Source organism: Tamandua tetradactyla, chromosome 2 (assembly GCF_023851605.1).
Source record: "Tamandua tetradactyla isolate mTamTet1 chromosome 2, mTamTet1.pri, whole genome shotgun sequence".
In the NCBI taxonomy this organism is placed as follows: domain Eukaryota; kingdom Metazoa; phylum Chordata; class Mammalia; order Pilosa; family Myrmecophagidae; genus Tamandua; species Tamandua tetradactyla.
The window spans coordinates 47,024,372-47,044,050 of record NC_135328.1 but is presented as its reverse complement, the minus strand read 5'-3'; the positions used below and the strand labels follow the sequence as shown (position 1 = coordinate 47,044,050).

At 37.8% G+C, this 19,679-nt stretch overlaps 1 protein-coding gene across 6 annotated transcripts in view; it reads left to right on the top strand.

Moving 5' to 3' along the window:
* Window positions 1-19,679, top strand: part of GOLGA1 (golgin A1) — an 81,136-nt gene that overhangs the window by 33,828 nt on the left and 27,629 nt on the right. For all 6 annotated transcript variants that reach the window (XM_077144737.1, XM_077144732.1, XM_077144729.1 and 3 more), the window contains 2 exons: window positions 8,083-8,208; window positions 10,081-10,176. In XM_077144737.1, the coding sequence (XP_077000852.1) occupies window positions 8,083-8,208; window positions 10,081-10,176 (222 nt within the window). The remainder of the gene's footprint in view (window positions 1-8,082; window positions 8,209-10,080; window positions 10,177-19,679) is intronic.

The window sequence follows — 19,679 nt, the reverse complement described above, 5'->3', positions numbered from 1 at the left end:
ATTTTGGCTGTTTCCATCTCTTTGCAATTGTAAATAATGCTGCTATAAACATTTGTGTGCAAATGTCCGTTTGTGTCTTTGCCCTTAAGTCCTTTGAGTAGATACCTAGCAATGGTATTGCTGGGTCGTATGGCAATTCTATATTCAGCTTTTTGAGGAACCGCCAAACTGCCTTCCACAGTGATTGCACCCTTTGACATTCCCACCAACAGTGGATAAGTGTGCCTCTTTCTCCGCATCCTCTCCAGCACTTGTCATTTTCTGTTTTGTTGATAATGGCCATTCTGTTGGGTGTGAGATGATATCTCATTGTGGTTTTGATTTGCATTTCTCTAATGGCCAGGGACATTGAGCATCTCTTCATGTGCCTCTTGGCCATCCGTATTTCTTCTTCTGGTAGGTGTCTGTTTAAGTCTTTTTCCCATTTTGTAATTGGGTTGGCTGTCTTTTTGTTGTTGAGTTGAATAATCTCTTTATAAATTCTGGATACTAGACCTTTATCTGATATGTCGTTTCCAAATATTGTCTCCCATTGTGTAGGCTGTCTTTCTACTTTCTTGATGAAGTTCTTTGATGCACAAAAGTGTTTAATTTTGAGGAGCTCCCATTTATTTATTTCCTTCTTCAGTGTTCTTGCTTTAGGTTTAAGGTCCATAAAACCACCTCCAGTTGTAAGATCCATAAGATATCTCCCAACATTTTCCTCTATCTGTTTTATGGTCTTAGACCTAATGTTTAGATCTTTGATCCATTTTAAGTTAACTTTTGTATAGGGTGTGAGAGATGGGTCTTTTTTCATTCTTTTGCATATGGATATCCAGTTCTCTAGGCACCATTTATTGAAGAGACTGCTCTGTCCCAGGTGAGTTGGCTTGACTGCCTTATCAAAGATCAAATGTCCATAGATGAGAGGGTCTATATCTGAGCACTGTATTCGATTCCATTGGTCGATATATCTATCTTTATGCCAATACCATGCTGTTTTGACCACTGTGGCTTCATAATATGCCTTAAAGTCAGGTAGCCCGAGACCTCCAGCTTCGTTTTTTTTCCTCAAGATGTTTTTAGCAATTCGGGGCACCCTGCCCTTCCAGATAAATTTGCTTATTGGTTTTTCTATTTCTGAAAAATAAGTTGTTGGGATTTTGATTGGTATTGCATTGAATCTGTAAATCAATTTAGGTAGGATTGACATCTTAACTATATTTAGTCTTCCAATCCATGAACACGGTATGCCCTTCCATCTATTTAGGTCTTCTGTGATTTCTTTTAACAGTTTTTTGTAGTTTTCTTTATATAGGTTTTTTGTCTCTTTGGTTAAATTTATTCCTAGGTATTTTATTCTTTTAGTTGCGATTGTAAATGGGATTCGTTTCTTGATTTCCGCCTCAGCTTGTTCATTACTAGTGTATAGAAAAGCTACAGATTTTTGAATGTTGATCTTGTAGCCTGCTACTTTGCTGTACTCATTTATTAGCTCTAGTAATTTTGTTGTGGATTTTTCTGGGTTTTCTACATATAGTATCATATCGTCTGCAAACAGTGATAGTTTTACTTCTTCCTTTCCAATTTTGATGCCTTGTATTTCTTTTTCTTGCCTAATTGCTCTGGCTAGAACTTCCAACACAATGTTGAATAATAGTGGTGATAGTGGACATCCTTGTCTTGTTCCTGATCTTAGGGGGAAAGTTTTCAATTTTTCCCCATTGAGGATAATATTAGCTGTGGGTTTTTCATATATTCCCTCTATCATTTTAAGGAAGTTCCCTTGTATTCCTATCTTTTGAAGTGTTTTCAGCAGGAAAGGATGTTGAATCTTGTCAAATGCCTTCTCTGCATCAATTGAGATGATCATGTGATTTTTCTGCTTTGATTTGTTGATATGGTGTATTACATTAATTGATTTTCTTATGTTGAACCATCCTTGCATACCTGGGATGAATCCTACTTGGTCATGATGTATAATTCTTTTAATGTGTTGTTGGATACGATTTGCTAGAATTTTATTGAGGATTTTTGCATCTGTATTCATTAGAGAGATTGGTCTGTAGTTTTCTTTTTTTGTAATATCTTTGCCTGGTTTTGGTATGAGGGTGATGTTGGCTTCATAGAATGAATTAGGTAGTTTTCCCTCCACTTCGATTATGTTGAAGAGTTTGAGGAGAGTAGGTACTAATTCTTTCTGGAATGTTTGATAGAATTCACATGTGAAGCCGTCTGGTCCTGGGCTTTTCTTTTTAGGGAGCTTTTGAATAACTAATTCAATCTCTTTACTTGTGATTGGTTTGTTGAGGTCGTCTATTTCTTCTTGAGTCAAAGTTGGTTGTTCATGTCTTTCCAGGAACCTGTCCATTTCTTCTAAATTGTTGTATTTATTAGCGTAAAGTTGTTCATAGTATCCTGTTATTACCTCCTTTATTTCTGTGAGGTCAGTAGTTATGTCTCCTCTTTCATTTCTAATCTTATTTATTTGCATCCTCTCTCTTCTTCTTTTTGTCAATCTTGCTAAGGGCCCATCAATCTTGTTGATTTTCTCATAGAACCAACTTCTGGTCTTATTGATTTTCTCTATTGTTTTCATGTTTTCAATTTCATTTATTTCTGCTCTAATCTTTGTTATTTCTTTCCTTTTGCTTGCTTTGGGATTAGTTTGCTGTTCTTTCTCCAGTTCTTCCAAGTGGACAGTTAATTCCTGCATTTTTGCCTTTTCTTCTTTTCTGATAAAGGCATTTAGGGCAATAAATTTCCCTCTTAGCACTGCCTTTGCTGCGTCCCATAAGTTTTGATATGTTGTGTCTTCATTTTCATTTGCCTCTAGGTATTTACTAATTTCTCTTGCAATTTCTTCTTTGACCCACTTGTTGTTTAAGAGTGTGTTGTTGAGCCTCCGTGTATTTATGAATTTTCTGGCCCTCCACCTATTATTGATTTCCAACTTCATTCCTTTATGATCCGAGAAAGTGTTGTGTATGATTTCAATATTTTTAAATTTGTTAAGACTTGCTTTGTGACCCAGCATATGGTCTATCTTTGAGAATGATCCATGAGCACTTGAAAAAAAGGTGTATCCTGCTGTTGTGGGATGTAATGTCCTATAAATGTCTGTTAAGTCAAGTTCATTTATAGTAATATTCAGGTTCTCTATTTCTTTATTGATCCTCTGTGTAGATGTTCTGTCCATTGATGAGAGTGGTGAATTGAAGTCTCCAACTATTATGGTATATGTGTCTATTTCCCTCTTCATTGTTTGCAGTGTATTCCTCACGTATTTTGGGGCATTCTGGTTCGGTGCATAAATATTTATGATTGTTATGTCTTCTTGCTTAATTGTTCCTTTTAATAGTATATAGTGTCCTTCTTTGTCTCTTTTAACTGTTTTACATTTGAAGTCTAATTTGTTGGATATTAGTATAGCCACTCCTGCTCTTTTCTGGTTGTTGTTTGCATGAAATATCTTTTCCCAACCTTTCACTTTCAACCTATATTTATCTTTGGGTCTAAGGTGTGTTTCCTGTAGACAGCATATAGAAGGATCCTGTTTTTTAATCCATTCTGCCAGTCTATGTCTTTTAATTGGGAAATTCAGTCCATTAACATTTAGAGTTATTACTGTTTGGATAATATTTTCCTCTACCATTTTGCCTTTTGTATTATATATATCATATCTGACTTTCCTTCTTTCTACACTTTTCTCCATGTCTCTCTCTTCTGTCTTTTTGTATCTGACTCTAGTGCTTCCTTTAGTATTTCTTGCAGAGCTGGTCTCTTGGTCACAAATTCTCTTAGTGACTTTTTGTCTGAGAATGTTTTAATTTCTCCCTCATTTTTGAAGGACAATTTTGCTGGATATAGGAGTCTTGGCTGGCAGTTTTTCTCTTTTAGTAACTTAAATATATCATCCCACTGTCTTCTAGCTTCCATGGTTTCTGCTGAGAAATCTACACATAGTCTTATTGGGTTTCCCTTGTATGTGACGGATTGTTTTTCTCTCGTTGCCTTCAAGATCCTCTCTTTCTCTTTGACCTCTGACATTCTAACTAGTAAGTGTCTTGGGGAACGCCTATTTGTGTCTAATCTCTTTGGGGTGCGCTGCACTTCTTGGATCTGTAATTTTAGGTCTTTCATAAGAGTTGGGAAATTTTCAGTGATAATTTCTTCCGTTAGTTTTTCTCCTCCTTTTTCCTTCTCTTCTCCTTCTGGGATACCCACTACACGTATATTTGTACGGTTCACATTGTCCTTGAGTTCCCTGATACCTTGTTCAAATTTTTCCATTCTTTTCCGGATAGTTTCTGTTTCTTTTTGGAATTCAGATGTTTCATCCTCCAAATCACTAATTCTATCTTCTGTTTCTTTAAATCTGTCATTGTAGTTATCCATTGTTTTTTCCATCTTTTCTACTTTATCTTTCACTTCCATAAGTTCTGTGATTTGTTTTTTCAGTTTTTCTATTTCTTCTTTATGTTCAGCCCATGTCTTCTTTATGTCCTCCCTCAATTTATCGATTTCGTTTTTGAAGAGGTTTTCCATTTCTGTTCGTATATTCAGCATTAGTTGTTTCAGCTCCTGTATCTCATTTGAACTATTGGTTTCTTCGTTTGACTGGGCCATATGTTCAATTTTCTGAGCGTGATCCGTTATCTTCTGCTGGCGTCTGGGCATTTAGTCAGATTTCCCCGGGTGTTCGACCCCACAGCTTGAAAGATTTTTCTGCGCAATCTCTGGGTTCTGTTCTTCCTATCCTGCCCAGTAGGTGGCGCTCGTGGCACACGCCTGTCTGTGGGTTCCACCAGCGAAAGTTGCTGTGGGTCCCTCAACTCTGGAAAACTCTCGCCGTAGGGGAGGTTCGGCAACCGAAGCGTCTTGGAAGAATGCCAGCCGGCCCGGGGTTCCAAACGCGGGGAGGGTCGCCGGCCGTCGCAACACAGGAGAGCGTCCGGCCAAATTAGCCAGTCGGCCCGGGGCACCAAGCGTGGCGGGAGGGCGCCAGCTGTCGCAGCCCGGGAGAGTACACTGTTCCCAGCCGACGGGGGAGTCACGTGTTTGGAAGGGATCCCCCGGTCACTGTTCTCCGCAGTCTGGGGATTTCCGACCCAACTATCTCAGTTGTTCCGGGGGGCCTCGTGTGGTGGGGGCACCAGCCGCCGCGGCCTAAGGGGACCGCCTGTCCAATTCTACCAGCTGGCCCAGGAAGGTGGAAGGGAGGGACTCCGGTCGCTTGCCGTCCCACCCAGGAAAGCCCGTGCCCCTTGGTGATCTCACCAGAGCTGGTTCTCCCAGATAGTCAGCCGTTCCAGGATGGGGTACGCTGTCCCTTTGATCTCCCTCGTGGTTCCGGGAGCTGCTCTGTATTATCTCCACTCCCCCAGTAGCTGTTCTGGAGGAGGAAAGGTGAGGGCGGCAAGGCTGTCGAGGCTGGTGGCGGAGGAGCACGGTGAAGGCGGGGGAAGAGGGCACCGTGGTGGTTGGAGAGCAGCCGGAGCAGGAGGGGGAAGAGAGGGGAGAAGGAGGTCGGGCGGCTCGGCTGCTGCGGGGCTTGGGCGCTGCGCGGCGGGCCGGCGGAGAAAGAGAGGGGAGAAGGAGGGCGGGCGGCTCGGCTGCTGCGGGGCTTGGGCGCCGCGCGGCGGGCCGGCGGAGAAAGAGAGGGGAGAAGGAGGGCGGGCGGCTCGGCTGCTGCGGGGCTTGGGCGCCGCGCGGCGGGCCGGCGGAGAAAGAGAGGGGAGAAGGAGGGCGGGCGGCTCGGCTGCTGCGGGGCTTGGGCCAACGTCTATTGTTTTAAGGCAAAGAAAAAAAAGAATGATTTCTAGGTTTCTGGCTTGAGCAACTTAGGGGATGCGGTTGTCATTCATTGGGTTGAGAAGGGCAGTTCCTTTCTTACTAGGAGGGGCAGTTTTAGCGTGAAGATCATGATTTGAATTCAGTTTTTAAAATTTGTTTTTATTACTATTGATAAATAGAAAATAATGCTTATAAGATATAAATAAGGTAGAAGCTGTAACAAAGCAATATACCCAATGGACCTATCCCCCAGGTTAAGAAAAAGAACAGTGTTTATCCTGGCAATTCCCTGTGTTCCCTTCACAACCCCACCCCATTTATTTTTCCTCCATAAGTAAGCACTATCTGGAAATTTTTCTCATCCTTGCTTTGCTTTATAATTTTACTGTATTTTATCCCTAAATAAAATCTTTAGTTTCTCATTAACTTTGTATAAATGAAATCATGCTGTATGTGTCCTGAAACTTGCTTTTTCACCTTCAACGTTGTATTCCTTAAAAACATTCATACTGATACATGCAGCTATAATTTATTATTTTCTCAACTGTGTGGTATGACCATAGCGAAAACCCACATCTTTCTTTTGGTTCCAAAGCCTACATTCATTCTGTTACATAGCAGTCTGAACTTGAGAAATATAAGCAACTCTTTCCAGTGTAAACCAAAACAACAAACAGATGCTACAAAAGTCATTATGTTAGGAAAAGTTAAGGATGGGAAAAGAATGTCATCAAGTTCCAATTTAGTCTTCTTATGTGACATACCTCAAATAAAGTACGAGTATTATTAGAAAAATGGCTCTGATCTCACAGACCTCTTGAAGGGTCTCAGGGCTTCCTAGGAGTCCAGGAACTATACTTTGAGAACTATTGTTCTAGAAGAAAACATAGGAGAAAATCTTTGAGACCTCTGAGTAGGCTAAGACTGACTTTTTAAATAAGGCATAGAAGGCATAAACCAAAAGAATAAATAACTGTGACTTCCTCAAATTAATATTTCTGTTTTGCAAAAGTCACTGTAAAGAAAATGAAAAGGCAAGCCACTGTCATTGGCCAGGTTGCCAGCTGAATATGAAAGTCTCTGTCTGAGATGGAGCAGCAGAATTATGAAGTGAGGGGAATTTGAGGGAGAAATTACATGTAAGGAGATACAAGTCTTTGCAGTTAGATGTTGATGACATAAGACATTTGTTTTGAGAGAAGAGTGGGTATCCTAACTAGAGGCAACTACTAAGGATTTAAGAACTTTACAGTCAGAGCTTCTTAGAGTCTCTGCTTTGACATTGAGCAGCACCTGAAAATTGGTAGTAGTGAAAGAGACAAAGCTAGTCCTACCCGGCTACCACCATCACTACCATCTTTGCTAAAGGAAAAGACTAGACTAAAGGCAACTGTTGGTCTGGAGCCATGAAATGCACAGAAGCTCAGCTTTGGCCCCTATACTGTGAGCCAGGGTGAATATCATTTGTCTCAGAAATTTTCTTTAGCCTTAAAACAGACTACATGAGATGGAAATACTAGCAGTCATTGAGAAGGAGGAGTAAGGGGCATGGTATATATGAGGTTTTTTCCTTTTATTTCTTTTTCTGAATTGATGTAAGTGTTCTAAGAAATGATCATGGCGATGAATATACAACTATGTGATGATATTGTGAGTTACTGATTATGTACCAAGAATGGAATGATCGTATGGTAAGAATGTTCGTGTTTGTATGTTATGTTTAAAAAAAAAAAAAGTTTAATTAAAAAAAAAACAGACTACGTGGGCATTTTTCTACTTTAGCCCCTCACATTTCCATGAGCGTTGTTCTAAAGGTCATTGTAGGGCAGGCTGCGAATTTCTTGGGTGGGATTAGGTCTGCTGGTTTTTGGCATCCCTTGGGTACATCCTCTTAGATTGATAAGATTAAGCATATACTTGATGGGAATGGGAAGAAAGGCGTGCCTTTAGCTAGTACATCATGACAGTATAACCTGTCATTTTAAAGGGGAGAACCATCTTCCTAGGATTCTGGCTAGATTCCAGAGGGGTAATGGCGTTTTTCCTTCCCAGAATGTCTATTGCTTTAAAGGGGGGAGAGCATTTGACTCTTGTTGCACTAAGTCTGAACAGGATCCTTACATATTACTGGGTTCTGATCTTGCATCTTCTGTGTCCCATTTTCATGGAAGGGTTTCCTGGCTGTATATTCTACTCCGATGCAGGTGAGAACAAAATTTCAGGGACGCATGATGGTCACGATGACAGAAAGGGACGAGAGAAGTCTTGCTTATAGTATGTGATCTCCTCTGCTTTTACATGCAGGTCACTACTGAAGCTCAAGAGAAAGAAAACCTCATCACACATTTGCAGGAGAAGGTTGCATCCTTGGAGAAGAGACTAGAGCAAAACTTATCAGGGGAAGAACATGTACAAGGACTCCTGAAAGAGGTCATTTTACCTCCTTTTATGCTGGCCAGTATTGGAAATGCAATGGTGACACTTGTGATTCATAAAATCCTAGAATTTTAGAGCTGGAGGGTCAAAAAACACTTGGTGAGGGGAGAGCTCCCCAAATTTGGATTGTCCTGCTTACAGAAAGACATCTCATGTTTTTTGAAACACAAGTAGACTAAGGTGAGGTGGGGGAGGTGGGAGAACCTGCTGCTCACAGGTTTCATCAGAGAAAGGGGGAGTTTATACAGATATGTATGAACAGATATCATCCTAATCACTAGTAAACTGCACCCAGTGATTTATACCACATGGGCTGTCTTGTATTTCTGCACTACTCCCCTTCCCTCTTCTTTTGTACTCTCCACTGGCCAAAGAGAATAGCTGTCAACCACCCTTTATCTTTAGCAAGAATTGCCCTGGGTGGTACACTCTTCTTAGCTGGGGAATGCTATGTTGATTAGCCTCTTGGCCAGCGATACAGATGAACTTACTTTCTCATCAGGTCTGAGTTAGTTGTCTGCCCACATTCTGCTCCTCCTTCCCTTTGTATCACAGTAAATGGCCTCACTGTGAAAAAGATGACCAAGCTAAGACCTTGAGGATCATCCTAGATCCTCACTTTCTGTCTTCAGTCAGTTGTAACTAAATATCTCCATCCTTCTGTGACTGCTGTACTTCAGTTTCTAGTAACTCTAGCCTAGTTGATAGTACTTTCTATTAGAAGAGACTCTAACCTATTCTCCAGACTAGCCTATGGAGCAGCAGTCTTTCCTTCAACCTCTTACAATCTTCTACTCACTGCCAAACTAATCTTCCTAATCAGCATATATGACCATATCACTTTGTTTTAACATCTTCTACAACTCCCATATATACAGTGATTAAAATGTGGGGTTTAAGGTGTAAATTCATTTCTAGAACCAGACTACCTAAGTTTATTTCTTGCCTTTTCTATTTACTAGCTTGTGATGAAGAGTAAGTAACTTCATCTCTTTGTGTCGATTTCCTCATCTGTAAAATAGAGTTATTTATAGTATGCAACTCATAGAATTGTTAGGATTAAACAAGTTACAGTATTTCAGAAAGTACTTAGAGTGATGCTTGTAACATAGTATAATCTCAATATATGTGAGCTATTAATATCATAATCATATTACCATCATTATAGTATAACAGTGGTTCTCAAACTTTAGTGTGCCTAAGAGTGACTTGAGGAGTGTATATCTATCTCTGGCCCTACCTCCAGAAATTCTAATTTCAATAGGCCTAGAATAAAGCCTCAAGTTTAACAAGCCACCTAAGCAAGTCTAATGCTAGTATTTGGAAGACCCCATTTTTTAAAATATTGCCTACAGAATAAAGCTCAAATTCTTAGTCTGCATAAAAAACTTCCCATGATCTGACCCTTTGCCTAATTTTCTAGTTTTATTTCTTACAAAAACCTGCAATTTATTTGTCTTTGAACCAGTTGTAGTTCTCAGAATGTACCAGGATGTTTCATGTCTCGATTCCATTGGTCAAGTTGCTTCCTGGCCATCTGTGAATTTGAAGTCTCTCACGTACCCTGAGGCAATGAGCACCTCCTGCTCTTGAGCCATCTTTTAGAGCGCTTATTGCAAAGTATTTTATCATTTGAGTGTGCCAGTTACTGCTCCAACGTCAAGGTCAAGGAACTGTGTCAAATTTGTTGTGTATACTTTATGGTCTGTGAATCATTTCTCAAGAAGGTGTTATTCAAAATAAAATTTAAAATTGTGGTTTTTGTGTCTAGCACAAATCATCTAGTATATTGTAGATGCTATATGATGTAAATATTTATTCAGTAGAAAAATGACTATTTTCTTTTACTCTTCCTTTAACTTACAGAAAACTGTTGCCGAGCAGAATTTGGAGGATACCAGACAGCAACTGCTGGCAGCCAGAAGCAGCCAGGCTATGGCCATTGACATCCTTGAGAGTCGGGTACTGACCTCATTCTCAGTGTTTCCTGTGCTGGGGTGGTAACCTGGTTGGATGACATGGTTGTAATTGAGAATCTTCTTGGATCAGAGTTTTTTCTTTTGGAGGGATTATTTTTTGGATTTTAGAGATAGAGAATCGAGCTAGTAATTTTTCCATTCTTACAGTATTATCATTGTTCCACACAAAGCTTTTCTCTTGTTTATATAATCTCTTTTATCCCCATTCCCTCTCTTCTATAGGAAACCATTTTAATATGGTTAAGATAAATCCTTTTATTTTGGGGTCATCTTAAAAGAGGTGGCACTGTTTTATGTGCATATGGGTTTTTTCTTTATTTTATCTGCCATTTAAACCAATTTTAAGAGTACAGTTCAGTGGCATTAGTTACATTTACAGTGTTGTACTACCATCATCACATCTGTTACCAAAACATTGCATCACCCAAGGTAGAAATTCTGCACCCATTAAGCAATCCCATCCTCTCCCATTCCCAGCCCCCTGGGAGCCTCTAATCTAGTTTCTATCTTCATTAATTTTTCATATTCTAGATATTTCAAATATGTGGAATCACAACATTTGTCTTTTTGTTTCTGGCATAATGTTTTTAAGGTTCATCCAGGTTGTAGCATGTTTCATGTGTGCATGCATTTTAATTTACGTAAATGATTTTGCTGTGCAACTGTTAGCAGCTAGAAGTAGCCAGGCCACGGCAATTGACATCTTCTTTGTTATTTCAACTGCTCCATCCATGTTGTAGGTTCATAGGTTGCTCAAGTAAATACCACAGAATGGGTCAATTTAATGGGAATTTATTAGTGTATAGTTTTGAGGCTTTCAGAAAATTCAAATCAAAGAGTCATCAAGGCGATGCTTTCTTCCCAAAGACCTGAGTTCTGGGGCTGGCTGCCAGAGATTCTTGGTCCTTAGTTTGTCACCTGGCAAGGCACATGCATCTCCTGGTCTCTTCTTTCTCTTCCAGGTTCAGTTGATATCGGCTGCTCTGACTGTGGCTTTCTCTCTCCTTGCTTGAATTTCATTCTTTTATAGGGGACTCCAGATACGGGATTAAGACCCATCCTAATTGAGGTGGGTTACACCTTAACTGAAGTAGCCTCATCAGATGGTCCTACTTACAATGGGTTCACACCCACAGGAATGAATTAACTTTAAGAACATGTTTTCTGGGGTGCATAGAGTTCCAAACCACCATAGTCTGCTATCTGTATCCACTACATTGTACTTATCTACTGTACTGTGTAATTATATACTGGATGATAGACATCCAGATTGCCCTCTTCCTGCCATCCCAGATTACACTGCAGCAAATATCCTTTCCCTATCCCTTTAAGGTTGATAGAGAATGCAGATAACTTAATGTGACTAAGTAGTTCTCAGAATGGCTGTACCTAGCTGTCCTCTGCCTGAGGGTTTCTATGTGTGCATCTCTGCCTTTTCCAGCATTGGCATTTCCCAGTCTACTAATTTTTTGTCAATTTTGTGAGCAAGAAGTGATATTTCATTGTTTTAATTCACATTGCTTTTGTTATTAATGAGTCTGACTCTGTTCATATGCTTGTTAGTCTTTGGGTTTCCACCTTTGGAATTATCTGTTCATATCCTTTGCTTGGTTTTCTTTAGGGATTTCAGTCTTTTTTTGTAGGATTTCACTGTATGTTATAATTCTTAATCCCTTGCCAATTTCAGACCTGAAACAGTCTGTTAACTTTGTCCATGTATCCTTTGTTATTAAACAGAAATTCTGAATGTTCATGTAATTGTTTTCATCTGTTTTTGCCATGTGCTTTGAAGTTCCATTTAACAAATCCTTTATTGCACCTAAGTCATAGAAAGATTCTCCTACATTTTTTCGGTTAACTTTATAATTTTATCCTTAATGTATTAGGTCTTTATTCCATTTACGGACCATCTTTGTGTGAGACAGTAGGCTAGGGATCCAGCTTTATTTTTCTCCATATTTCTCCATACCATCTACTAAACAAGTGACCCTTTCCACATTTGTTTCTCATGCTAAGTTTATCAAATATTAAGTATATGTCCGTAAGTTTGCCTCTGTATTTTCAGTTATATTACATTGGTCTGTGTATCTGATCTTTTGCCAACACCACGATGTTTTTACTATGATAGCTTTGTTGGTACCGTATCTCAGAATCTGATAGGACGATTTTCCTTTTCTGTGAAGGTCGACTGGCTTTTTGTGGATCTTTAGTCTCCCAATTAAATTTTTAAAATTTTGGGGTTCCTAAAAAATTCTACCGGAATTTTTATTGGTATTGCATTAAATTTATACACTAATTGGGGAGAACTGTCGTCTTTATGATATTGTCATCCCTTGCAAGAATATAAATAAATTTCACTTGTTCAGATTATTTTCTATGTCCTTTATTAAAATTTTGCATTTTCCCCCTATAAAGGTCTACTCTTCTTTGTTAAATTAGTTCCTAGAAACTTTAGAGTTTGTGTTGATGCTATCTTACTGTTACATTTAGGACTTCTTTCTGCCATTTTATTTCAAATTTTCTATGTACTATACTAGACTATTTGTTCCCTTTTTTCCTCTTCTTTTCCTGCTTTACATTGGGTAGAGTATTCTTCTAGTTTAAAAAATATGCTTTCTACTTTTATTTTTATGGTGGTACCCATTAACATAAAATGTATACTCGTGTTGATGGTCATTATGGATTTCTTAAGCCTTTCAAATCTTTATCTTCTTTCTAACAAGGCAAGAAACATTAATGCATTCTTAGACCCCTTTGATTTATCTCCCTAGTGTGACCTTCCCCCAGTCATTGCCTAGAATTTCAGTGCTGAGATGTTACATCATATCTGCTCATTTTTTATGCAGTTTTATTGAGCTATGTTCACATACTATATAATAATCCAAAATGTGCAATCAGTAGTTCACACATAGTTGTGTATTCATCACCACGGTCAATTTTTGAACATTTTCATTACTCCAAAAAAAAAAAATGTAAAAAAACACCCAAAACATACCATACCCTACATCCCCCCTATTATTTATTTATTTATTGTCCTTACTATTTTGTTCATCTGTCCATACACTAGATTCAGGGAGTGTCAGCTACAAGATTTTCACATGGTCACACTGTAAGCTATATAGTTATATAGTCACCTTCAAGAGTCGAGGCTACTGGATTACAGTTCAACAGTTTCAGGTATGTCCTTCTAGCTATTCTAATACACAAAAACTAAAAAGGGATAGCTATAAAATGCATAAGAATAACCTCCAGAATGACCTCTTGATTGTATTTGAAATCTCTCAGCTACGGAAACTTTATTTTGTTTCCTTTCTCTTCCCCTTTTGGTCAAGAAGGCTTTCCCAATCCCATGATGCCAGGGCCAGGCTCATCCCCAAGAGTCATGTCCCATGTTGCCAGGGAGATTTACACCCCTGGCTGTAATATCCCACAGAGAAGGTGGGGGACAGGGAGAGCAGAGAGTTTACCTGCAGAATTAGCTTAGATAGAGAGGCCACATCTGAGCAACAGAAGAGGTTCTCTGTGGGTGACTCTTAGGCATAATTTTAAGTAGCCTTAGTTTCTCCTTTGCAGGAATAAGTATTATAAGGCAAGCCCCAAGATCAAGAGCTTGACCTATTAAATTGTAGTCTCCAGTGCTTGCAAGAATATCAGGTGGGGAGGTTTACTATTTCTACATTTTTCCCTAGTCCCTTAAGGGAACTTTACAAATTATTTTTTATTCTCTGCCCACATTACTCTGGAATGTATTGAGGCATCACACTAACCTGTACACCAACGAGATCTCAGCCCCTGGTCAAGTTTCCATGTAATTATGTTATTTGAATAAACCATATAAGTTAAATTAGATGGTGTGCTACAGGAAATACAAATTTTGCACCAAATAAATATCTCTTCCGTTAGTCTCACACAGAAGTTGGAGTTTTAAAACACAGTCAATATCATAATACAGGGTAAACTGTATTATGATTTACCTTAGTCGTAACCAGATCTGCTTCGTTCACATCTCTTATTGAAGTCTGATCTCTTTTTCAGCTTTTTTAACTGTTGCCGTAGGGGTAATGATGACTTTCATAACTGCAGAACTCTAGCTCTGAGTCTCAGGTGTCACACAGATACCCAAAGTTCTAGGAAATGACCAGGTTATACCCAAAAAGCTCAGCATTTCAGAATTTAGGAACAATCATTACATCTCAGGAATAGAAGTCTGCTATTAGAGCTTGCAATCTAGGAATCTTTACAATAGGCCTTCCCCTGATACCCTATACTCTCTAACTAATTGCATATTAGTTAGTCCGTATTTGTAAAGCATTATAATGTTTGTCTTTTCATTTCTGGCTTATTTCACACAACACACTGTTCTCAAGGTCCATTCCCCTAGGTTGCATGCCTCTCAACTTCATTCCTTCTTGCAGCTGCTCACTATTTCGTTATTTGTAAATACTACAGTTTGCCCTTCATTTCATCAGTCGATATACCCTTAGGCTACTGCCTTCCATTGCACATCATGAATACGGCTGACATAAACATCAATGTGCAAATGTCCATTGTGTCCCTGCTTTCAGTTCTTCCAATATCTATGCTTGCTTTGATTTTTTTTTTAACATGGGCAGACTCCGGAAATATATGCTTATTTTAAAATTTCTATATTTCTTCCTTTTCTTTCTCTTTTCTTTTTTTCAGTATAAGAATAAACTCTATCAAATTACCTGATTAACCTTACTTCCAGTATCTTCTGCATCTCCTGGATTTGTTTTCCTTGTGATTTAAATACTTATTCAAAAGTTTTTTTATTGTGGGACTTTGTGGGCAAATGTTCTACAAACTAACTTGTGTGCCTAAGGAATAGATGAATATTAAGTTTTATGTTTCTTTTTTTTTCTTTCAGTAGTGTATTATTTCGTTTCTTCTTTCTTACAGTTAGTATTGCTAATGATAAGTCTAAGATCAGTTAATTATTATTCCTTTGTAGGTAATCTCTTTCTCTCTGAAATCTTTACCTGTAAATTATTACATTTCACTGTATGTGTTTAGCAATGAATGTTTCTCTACCTTTCTTTTAGGACTTGAGCCCTTTTCTTCTGATGTCTTCACTTTTCTTTGACTCTGGGAAATTTATTTAAGTATACCTCTTCAAATATTTCTTCCTCACTACTTTTGTTTTCTCCTTATGGGATTTCTCTTGTCTAAAGCAGTGGTTGCAGTCCAGGGGCAGTTTTGCTCCCTGGAAGGCATTTGGAAATGTCTGCAGATGTTTTTTAGTTCTCACCGCTAGAGAAGAACTACTGGCATCTAGTGGGTTGAGACTGAGGATGCTGCTAAATATCCGACAATGTACAGGACACCCCTGTCCAACAAAGAAAATATGGCCTCAAATGTCAATAGTGCTGAGGTGGAGAAACCCTGATCTAGAATTTGGTATGTCCAGTCCTGTCTTCTAAATTTCTTGACTTTGCTTTTCTGTTTATCTCTTTTTATCTTTTCCTGTTACTTTCTTAGGAGAGTACCTCAATCTGATTTTCCAGCTCATAGATTTGTTTTTCACTTGTTTCCATTCTATTTATTCCTTTCCATTTGTCCCATCTTTTGTGTCTTTTATTTTAGCCTTTTTACTTTTAACATCTAATACTTCCACTGGATTTTTATTTTTCTTGTTTCCTGTTACTAATATTTTCCCTTATCTCCTTAAAAATATTTACCATGTCTGTTAATTTAAATTTTGCTCTCTCTGTTCTAGTAATTCTGTTTAATATGGTATGTATTGTTCTGTTTGAATTCATTTTCTCTGACTGTCTCAATTACCCTGTCTGGTAGTACAAACTGGGAAAGGACCAATACTAGACCCTACTCTTTGTCAGTCAAGGTGAGTTTAAGAAAGGAGGGACAAATGCAGAGTAAAAAGTCCTGAGCACTAAAGAAGCTCTGTAGATCATCCCCATTTACTGCCTCCACCAGGTAATTCTTCTGGTTAGGATTTCATCCTAAAGAGTATCCAGAGCACTGGGAGGAGGAAGTTTCCTACATTGCAATCCATCAAACCCTGTGTTTGAAAGGGAGTAGTGTAGAGGAGAGCTACCCCAGCATTGCTGCTGAGCCCCATCTTGTTTCAGTGAACTTGGCCCGCATTACCCCATGGACACTGTTGGTACTTTGAGATGGTCTGGGATATTGCCTATTGATTGCTGTGGTGAGGAGGTGGAAAATGATTGTCCTGGGACAATCTGGGGAAAAATAAGAGCAGAATTCAAAGCTTTCCTACAGCCCTCTGTCTCTCACTCACATACTGTGGGTTTCTCATAAATTTTCATTGTTGTTAATTTCTGAAATTCATGTTTCCATTTTGCTTCTGTCATTACTTCAGCGTTGATTATGTGAGAGGGAGCCAGGAGCCCAGGCTAATTGGCAGGAATGAGAAGCTTTGGTAACAGAATTTTAAGAGGGGTGTGTCTCCCTAAAGGATTTTTCTGAATCTCTCTTTTAGATGTATAATAGTTTATTGAGATATAATTCATATAAAATACAATTCACCCATTTAAAGTGTACAATTCAGCAGCTTTTGGTATATTCATAAAGTTGTGCAGCCATCACCATAATCAGTTCTAGAATATTTTTATCACTCCAAAAAGAAACCCCATATCCATTAGCAGTCAGTCCCCGTTTACCTACAACCTACCTCAAACCCAGCCCTAGGTAACCACTAATCTACTTTCTGTGACAATGGATTTACCTATTCTAGACATTTCATATAAATTGAATAATACAATATGTGGCATTTTGTGACTGGCTTCTTTTTCAAGGTTAATCCATGTTATAGCATATATTCATATTATCTTGCTTTTTATGGCTGAATAATATTCCATTGTATGGATATATCACATTTAATTTAACCATTTATTACTTGATATACATTTGGGTTGTTTCCATTTTTTTGCTGTTCTGTATAACACTGCTATGAACCTTTGTATATAAGTTTCTGCATGGACATTTATTTTTAGTTCTCTTGGAATGGAATCTCTGGGTCCTATAGTAACTCTGTGATTAATTTTTTGAGAATCCTAATCTTTTTGAAGCTCTGCTTCTACATTGGGACTTTGATGGATATTTTACTGAACACATGGGTTTAAAAGGTTAGGTTTTAGTCCTTACTGAATCACTAATGAAATTTGTGATCCTGGACAAACAACATTTCTGCTTTCCTTTATGGAAACAGTAATTCCCTTCTCATGGGGTTGTTTTTGTTAACTCTTCTGTGTGAATGTATGTGAAGAACTGTGAGAGTTTAAAGGATATTTCCCTCATTGGGTATCTACCTTTCCTTTACTAAGCTGCACCTTTTTGTTTGGTCATGTTTTAATAATAGAAGTCCCTAAGGTCCAAAAGCAAGAGGACTTTACATGAGAAATTGGTGAAGATAGCTTGAGTCAGATAAAAATGCTACAACTTGTCAAATCTAGCTCACTACTGGCCAATAACTTCCGTTGAGGGCATGGGTGTGTCTGTCTAATTCACTGTTTAGCTTCCGCTCTAATGCACAACAAGTTACATAGTCAGACTTGGTCAATATTTGTGGAATAAGTAAAACCTGAATTTGTATCATGACCCATAATGATGGTTACACTGTTTCACCCAGTAATCCTTCTTCTGGAAATCTGTCCTATAAGGAAGTGACTCAAACCAGGTCAGAAAAATCGACATGAAGATGTTAACCTCTATGTTATTTTAATTGTGAAAAATGGAAGAAAAAAAAAAACTTAAGTGCCAGCACAGTAAGCAAGTATTTTAGTAAATTATGAAATGGTCTTTGAGGAAATAACCTATAACTATAAAAATTAAGCTTTGAAGACTACACAGAAACACAGAAGTAAACTTGAGTAAGGGAATAATATAAAATTATATATAGCTTTATTACAATTGTATACAAAGCTGTAAAAAAAAAAATTCATTTAAAAAACACTGGACCTGAAACCTAGCCTAGCCTCTCTAGAACATCAGATAGTTTCACCTCCCTACCCCATATTAGTAATAGACCTTTTTTTTTATTTTTTTAAGGAATAATGCTTTCATTATCAGTTTATTTAAAACATTTTGTTTCCATTGTTATTTCCTTTTATAGAAAAATGATGGTATTAATATTATTCAGAAGATGTCTGACAATGGTTGCCTTTCCCTTTTTCTTCTCAGTCTTCCCTGATCACCGCTTCCATACTTCTCCAAGTGATAGACCTTTTAATATGAAAAACTTAGAATTGCCATAGCCCAAACACCCCTAAAGAGAGGGATCGAAAGATCAAAGTTTATGGTGGAGTTATACAGAGAGGATAGGATTTAACAAATGCATATGAATGCTGAATCATTAAATTGATATCTCTTTTAGTCCCCAGTATTTTAGAGCAGCTAGAAGTAAAAACCTAAAATTATGAAATTGTATGTAACCCATGTCAAACTCTGAAGTATGTTGTACAACTAATTGTAGTGGTATGCTTTGAAATTTATAGCTTTTTTGTATATATGTTATTTTTCACAAAAAAGGAAGGAAAAAAAGTCAGTTGTGATGATAAAAATATATTTAAGCCCTCTAGCCGCCTATATTCTGGAGCATCTAGAAGAAAAAATACGAGAGAATAGTATGGTAGCCCATGACAAACTCTGGGATCTGTTCTGTAACTACTTGTTGAAGAGTGCTTTGAAAACTTTTACTTTTTTATTTTGTTGCTTTGTATATATGTTATACTATTCAATAAAAAATGTTAAAAACACTTAGTGATCGTTTAAAAAGCTTAATTGCAGATGGTAGAAAATTGCTGTAATGAATTGAGTGTCTGGAATTTATTCTTTGAAAATAGGTGATCCCATAATTTTTTTAAAGAAGAATGACTTATTTGGTTTTATTCTTAAGTGAAATGTGCCAAGTAAACTTTGGTGGCTTATATAAATGAAATTAGTAACTTTATAAAAAGAATAAATAGGCTTAAGTAATATAATAGTTTTATAAAGAGAGATTGTTTTAATAAGACTGTTATTGTTGCTGAAGAAAAAGCAATTTAACTGTATTTGATTGTAAAAGGGAAAGTTTTGTGGTATGCAGGTCATTTATTGACTTTGCTGAAGTGCATTCTAATTATGTTTGATTTTAATCTCAGAACATTAGTTGCCCTTTTTGCTCGCTGGTGAGAAGATCTCAGATGAAGGAAAGACATGTACTGTTTTCATTTATTTCTTTGAAATATGTGATCTTTAAATATATTTCTACTTTTGTAACAGTTAAAAAAAAATGTTAAAAAAAAAAGAACTGGAGGCCGGGCAGTGGTGGCTTAGTGGCAGAGTTCTTGCCTGCCATGCCGGAGACCTGGGTTTGATTCCTGTCCATGCAAAAAAAAAAGAGGACTGGAAGAAAATACATTGGAATGCTATATTTTGCAATTGTAGATGTATGGGTATCTTCTAATTAAAATTTTATATTATAGGGTACCTATTTTATGAATTAAA